Genomic DNA, 6,670 nt, shown 5'->3' with positions numbered 1-6,670 from the left:
TGTGTGTGTGTGTGTGTGTGTGTGTGTGTGTGTGTGTGTGTGTGTGTGCGCGCGCACATGACTACAGGCGCCCACAGAAGCCAGAGTCACTGAATCCCCAGGAAGTCGAGTTACAAGCAGGGTGAGCCATCCAGTTGTGAGCTGGGAACTAAACTCTAAAAGAGCAACACAGCTTTTAACCACTGAGCCATTGCTCCCAGCCTGAGTGCTGTTCTTTAACGCTAATTCTATGAAATTCTAATCACCTCGGGCAAACATGAACACCAGGAACTTGTGTAAAATTTCAGTGTCCTGGTGCGGTCAGAGAGCATACTAGAACAGAGTGAGCTAAATGCTTCCCTGTTGGGTTCAGGCACGGGACAGCGGGATTCTAAAAGGCAGAGAGAAATCTCTGCATTGGCTTGCCCTCCGCAAGCTAGAGCACATTTGTTGCAGACCTCCTGACAGCCAATTATTCGCAAGTCAGGAGGAGGACAAACTGAATGGGAGTGTGAAGAACTAGTTATGGAAAGAGCCTGAGTGACAAGCTCTGTGGTAGCCTAGAGGCTCACTGCTTTCTCTCCTTCCAAGCCAGTGACAGCTGGAGAGTTGCCTCGCAGAGAGCCTTCCTTTCTTCCTTCTCCTCACCAATGACATGAGAGTACATTGCTTCAGAATAAAATAATGTGGGGAGAAAAGAATGCTGAACCCTCAGTTATGCTGTCGTATGAGGCCAGCATTCAGTGGATGCCACCTGTTGGAGAAGTCAGAACTCAGAACTAATTCAGGAAGACTGGAATGGTGGTGCCAGTGCTTGACTTCCCTGGGTTTGGTTAAACTGGCTTGTTTGTTTGTGTTTGTTTTTGTTTTTATCTTGTTGTTTGCTTGTTTGGTTGATTGGTTGGTTTGCTTTTGTTTCTTGAGGTAGAGTTTCTCCATGCTGCCCTGGCTGTCCTGGAATTTACTCTGTAGACCAGGCTGGCCTCAAACTCACAGAGATCCACCTGCCTCTGCCTCCTCAGTGCCAGGATTAAAGGTGTGTGCCATCACTGCCTGACTGGCTTGTTTTTAATCTGAGTTCTCTTTGCCTTCTTCTAAACTGCCTTCTGACTTGATTTAAAATATTTTAATCGATGAAAGTCTTATGAAATATTTTTTAAATTAAAAAAAAACAAAAGTCAGATACTCTTATCGCAGTAAAAGCACACAAACCCAGAGAAGTGTTGTTATTAAAAACAAAATCCCAAATGTTGGATTTTACCAATAAAGACTCAGGAGCCAGATGCTGGGGTGAAAGCCTGCTAGCTCAGCTGGCCTTCCTACTCAACTCAAGTCCCAGATGGAAAAAGCCCTTTCTTCTCCAGGATGTCTTAAATACCTTTCAACTCAATGTCCCTCCTTTTCTTTCCTCCCTGTCAGCTGGTTACTTGCTATGGCTCTTGACCTCTTAACTTGATTTAAGCCTGTTTTCAGAAAGCTCTTGAATAAAAGGTGTGTGCCAGGGCTGAGCCACAGCACAACAAACAGAAAGCTCTAAGATCAAAGACTGAGCCAAACCATGATTAGAAACAGGTTTTTTTACAGTTCATAATCTCGGGGTTCACAATGGGATCAAATACCCTGCAACAAAGAGTGTACTATTTTGTTATATTCTCTGTTAGTGATTTTCCCTAATTTAACATATTTTCCCTAATTTAACATAATTTCCCTAATTAAACATAATTGTTTAAATTATGCAGGTATGTTATAGCTGTGTCTATTACATGACTATAGCACTGATTGCTTACTAAGCCCAGCAGTGTTCTAAGTCCAGGTTTGCTAATTCACCCAACTGTCATGTGTTAGCTTGGTGCTGACATTATCCTCATCTCAGTGCTGTGACAACTGAAGGGTCACATGGCTTCTTCACAGTTATTAGGCAACAAGGAAATGATAGACTGGGCATCAGATCCTGGCAGGCTTGCTCCAGATCACTATATAAGCTCGAAACCACCCAGATGTTTTATTTTCCTCCTTAGAAAGCTTCATTTCACGGAGAATGGTGCATTTGTTAAATAGCTATACTTCGGTGGATTTGTCAGCTTCATATTGCCATAAAGAAACAATGAAGCAATGAGTTTATATTTCAAAAGATAGGCTTTGACATTCAATTTTAAGATTTGGGGCCGGGTGTGATGGTAGCGTACACCTTTAATCTCAGCACTCAGGAGGCAGAGGCAGGTGAGTTCAAAGTCAGCCTGCTCTACATAGTGAGTTCCAGGACAGCCAGGCTATGTAGTGAGACCCTGCCTCAAAAACAAACAAGCAAACAAACAAAAAATAAAGAAAACAAACAAACAAGAAGATCTGGTAGCTCTATTGTTCTGAGCTTGTTGAAGATAACAGATGACAGTGGCTTTCGCGTCAGTGAGAGCTGTCCCTGGCACACACCAGGAAGCAGAGAGAAAGGGTGCGATCAAGAGCGCACAAGTCCTTTAAAGTTTTTAAATATTTTTAGTTTATGCGTACGAGTGTTCTGTTCTCATGCATGTACGTGAAGCATATGTGTGCAGTGTCTGAGGAGGCCAGAAGAGGGCATCAGTACTTGTGGAACTGGAGTTACAAATGGCTGTGAGCCACCATGCGGGCGCTGGGAACTGAACCTGGGTCCTCCGCAAGAGCAGCAGGTGCTCCTAACCGCCGACCTATCTCTCCAGCCCCACCCCAATTTCTTTTGAGGGAATGTGCCAGTGACCTCGGGACCTCCCCAAAGTCCCAGTTCTCACCGGTTCAGTCACCTCCTGATGTCACCGCCCTGAGGTAAATCGTTAATACGTGGACTTTCAGAGAGCATTTGCCAAGCCATAGTAACCATTTACTTTTAAAAATTGTTTAACTTTATTATTCTTTCTCTCTCCATCTCTGTGTGCGGGTGCACAGTATGTGTGGGCACTCATCCATGACACACGCATCATATCTCTCCTTCCACCTTTATATGGTTTCTGGATGTTGAACTCAAGTCACCAAGTATGTGTGTATGTGTGTATGTGGGGAGGGGTGCATGTACATGCTAATGTTTGCGGAAGCCAGAGGACAGCCTAGATGCCATCCTCAGGCCACCAACTCCTCAGTTAGCCTAGACCATCAGGCCAGTGACCCCAGCGATCCTCCTGTCTCCACCTCCCTAGAGCCCCCATGCCAGGCTGTGTGTGCGTTTGTGTATGTGTGCGCGCATGTGTGTATATGTGTGTGTTACTGGGGCCTGAACCGAGGAGCTCACACATGTGAGGCAAGCCCTCACCTAGTGACCTTTCTCCCACCTAGCCATCACACAGACAGTTTGTACTTGACCAAAAACATCCTTATGTAGTGCCTGGCTGCATAAGTCCTTATTTTGGGGGTGGGGAAGGTAACACATGAATATAAAAGACAAGTTTCTCAGGCCAAACTCTTCAAATCTGTGAAGGTCGTTTGTTTTTTATTTTTATTTTTATCGTTTTCAAATGTTGCCTTGGGGGAAAGCCCAGATGTGGCCCTGTCTCCCCTCCCAACTTGCCAGGGTTCAAAGAGCAATAATTTAGAAACCGAGGTTGCCATGGCAACACAATCTGTTTAGAGTGTTACGAAAAAATAAGCTTCCGATCTAAGTTAGTGCTCTGGCCCTTTGTGGTGCTGGGGGTCACGGGAACACGCCTTTGACTCTCCTCTCCCTGTGCCAAGGGCTCTGTTTCAGGAATTTTGCTTAGTTTTATGACAGCAGGGTGCCTCCCCTCCCCGCGTGAATGGAATTGAGAGAGTGCGCTATGCAGCATAGTAATTTGAGAAGTAATTACTAAGGAAATTGCCTTCAAGTCCCCTTCCCACCTTAATTTTCCAAGGAAGCACCAGATGCCAATTTCAGACTTTTAACACAAGGGCTGTCCAGAGCTGTTGAGAACTGACAATTTATGTAGGGGTTTACTTGCTGCCGGGGAACAAAACCCCACAGGTCTGGGGGGGTGGAGGTGCCGGGGAGGCAGGAAGAGTGGGCTCAGACTCCACGGCTACCCAGAGGGCTCTCTCCTTGAGGACATGGCCTCAGGCTCGGCTGCTACCCACTTCCCATCATGCTCTTGCCTTAGGTCAATGTCTCCCCGCCCACCCAGCCTCGCTCTTTCCTCAAGGGAACCTGCTATGACCCAGACTGTACTGTCTGCATCGTCCTGGAGATGGAATGCAAGCTGATGGGTTTACGCTTTCTCCCTAGACTCTGGAGAACTAACGTGTGAGAACCAGGCCCTGGCAAGGCAGTGTAACCTGCCTGGAACTGAAGTGGCTGTGTTTGTCCCGCAGGTCATGATGCTGATCCGGAACCACCCCGTCCCCATCGTTGCCATGGTCAATGGCTTGGCCACAGCGGCCGGCTGCCAGCTTGTTGCCAGCTGCGACATTGCCGTGGCAAGTGACAAGTCCTCTTTTGCCACCCCTGGAGTGAATGTTGGACTTTTCTGCTCCACCCCCGCCGTTGCCCTGGGGAGAGCGGTGCCCAGAAAGGTAACCGAACTGCTCACGGGTTTCCAGAATTAGCTTGGGAAAAGTACCTTTGGGGAGGCAGGAAGATGGTTGACACCCAAGCAGGAATTGCTGAGCTCGGTCCAGAGTCCACACAGGAAAGCCAGGTGCGGTGGTGCATACTTGTAATTTCCATGCTGGGAAGGCAGACACGGAGGAATCCTGGGGCTTGCTGGCCAGCCAGCCTAGACACTCAGGGAACTCCAGGCCAGTGAGACCTGTCCCCTCCACACAAACAAGGTAGGTGGTGTCTGAGACACCACACCAGATTAGCCTCTGGCTTTTACACCCCCCACACACACACATACACACACACACACACACACCCCCCCCACACACACACACACACACAGAGACCACAGTATCTTCTATCTTCTATACTGGATGATCTGTCCAAAGGCCACAACTGTTCCTTCTGTGCTGGGCAGAGAAGAGCCCACTGCCTGTGCCTCTGTAGCATCAAACACCAACCTGTGTGTGTGTGTCAACCTGTGAACTTGCCACATTTCAATCTCACAAGTCCCTCAGTGTGACTTGGGTTTTCCATCTTCTGGAGAGCATAGACTTTGTCTAATCTTACTTGAAATGCAGTTGAAGCGGTTTTGTTATGTTACACTAAACAGCTGCCCGTGGGACACAGTAAACAGCATGCTGCCTTGGTGCCAGTGTCTCGGGGCTGAGACTGAGTTTCTGGCTAATGACTTCTTGACCATCCCTCTCAGTCCAGAAAGGATTTGAAGTCGGTGATTTATGGTGCTGGGTTTACAATGCTTAGACCAGCACTGCCGTGTCCGGACTCTGAGTCGGCACGAGAAGCCGCTGGATGCTGGAGCTGTCTCGTCATGACTGATGGCAGCCAGGTCCATTCCCCTCGAAGAGCTTTCTTCCTTCCTCAGCCTCACGGAATAGCATCTAGGGAGCATCCCTGACATGGGAGACCCCAGTGTCTGCTCCAGGAGAGAGGCATCGCCTTCTCCATGGGAAGTGTGGAAAGGGAGGGGCAGATCATGTATGCGGCAAGCACAGAAGTGAGCTGCTCCCTAGAATGGATTATCCGTTTTTAAAACAACTACAAAAATTAGCAGAGGCTCGCACACCTGAGACACTAAAGAAGTCAGACCCGAAGGGAATCTAGCAGCAGAACCACGAAGTCGCAGGGGGGCTTTCTTCCACCCTCAGTAGTTTTTGCACAGATGTGCGCTCCAGGGGGGAGTCTGTGGTTAACTCCAGACCTGTGCTGACCAGAGGCTGGAAGTGGGCTACACGCCGCAAGAGCGGATGGTTTGCTCAAGCATCTTCCATTTTTTTATTGTCTTAGGTAGATACTTGCCTTAAGTCCATCCATATTTAGTATTTCTTACATTATGGTTGTGGCCAGACATTAAATCCAAATGCGCTAAAAATCTCTCGTGAGACAGCCTGCCTTGCAACTGCAGCGGGAACCATGAAGCCTTTCATAGCAAGCGGTTGCTTTACTGGTTTATCCTCTTTTAACAGGTGACTTGCTGGAAGGTTCCATGGTAGAGGCATTTAAGTAAGTGGGTAAAAAGAGCGAGCCTTCTAACCCACGGCTCATCAGAATTCCTAGAAACTTCATACTCTATCATGTTTATCAAACTTTACATTTGTTTTTAAAAAGAAAGGGGAGAGATGTTATTTACCAGAATATCCTGTAAGTTCCATGGACGCCTAGTTCTCGGAACCACACTGCGTGATCAACACAGTGTGGCAGATGAGGGGCCAAGGGCATTGTGAGAACCAGGATTGCTTTTCCCTCCCAAGAATATTTTTGTCACAGAGTACGCCTTCTCAAAAGATGAGCCACACAATCTGTCCTGGGGCTGGGGAGAAGGCTCAGCCAGCAAAATGCCAGCCACAGAGGCATAAGGACCTGGACCTGAGTCCCATCCCCAGAACCCACCTGTCAAAGCCAGACCTAGTGGTGTGTACTTGTGACCCCAGAGCTGGGGAAGCCGAAACAGAAGGATCCCCGAGGCTCAGGGACCAGCCAGTGTAAGCAACCAGCAGCTTCTTTCCACGGAGAGATCCTATCTCAGAAAACAAGGCAGAAAGCTCCTGACAAACAGCACCCAAGGTTGACTTCTGACCTCTAAACACACACACACACACACACACACACACACACACACACACACACACA

The 6,670-nt window shown here is 48.0% G+C and overlaps 1 protein-coding gene across 1 annotated transcript in view; it reads left to right on the top strand.

The window, feature by feature from the left end:
- Echdc3 (enoyl-CoA hydratase domain containing 3) overlaps positions 1-6,670 on the top strand; it is an 18,378-nt gene that overhangs the window by 8,347 nt on the left and 3,361 nt on the right. Inside the window, exon 4 of the mRNA XM_055593914.1 lies at positions 4,291-4,491. Within this exon, the coding sequence (XP_055449889.1) occupies positions 4,291-4,491 (201 nt within the window). The remainder of the gene's footprint in view (positions 1-4,290; positions 4,492-6,670) is intronic.

This window comes from Psammomys obesus, unplaced genomic scaffold, assembly GCF_907164565.1.
Source record: "Psammomys obesus unplaced genomic scaffold, mPsaObe1.curated_primary_1811, whole genome shotgun sequence".
NCBI classification, from domain to species: Eukaryota; Metazoa; Chordata; class Mammalia; order Rodentia; family Muridae; genus Psammomys; species Psammomys obesus.
The sequence above is the reverse complement of the archived record's forward strand: the minus strand, read 5'-3'. Positions and strand labels throughout refer to the sequence as shown.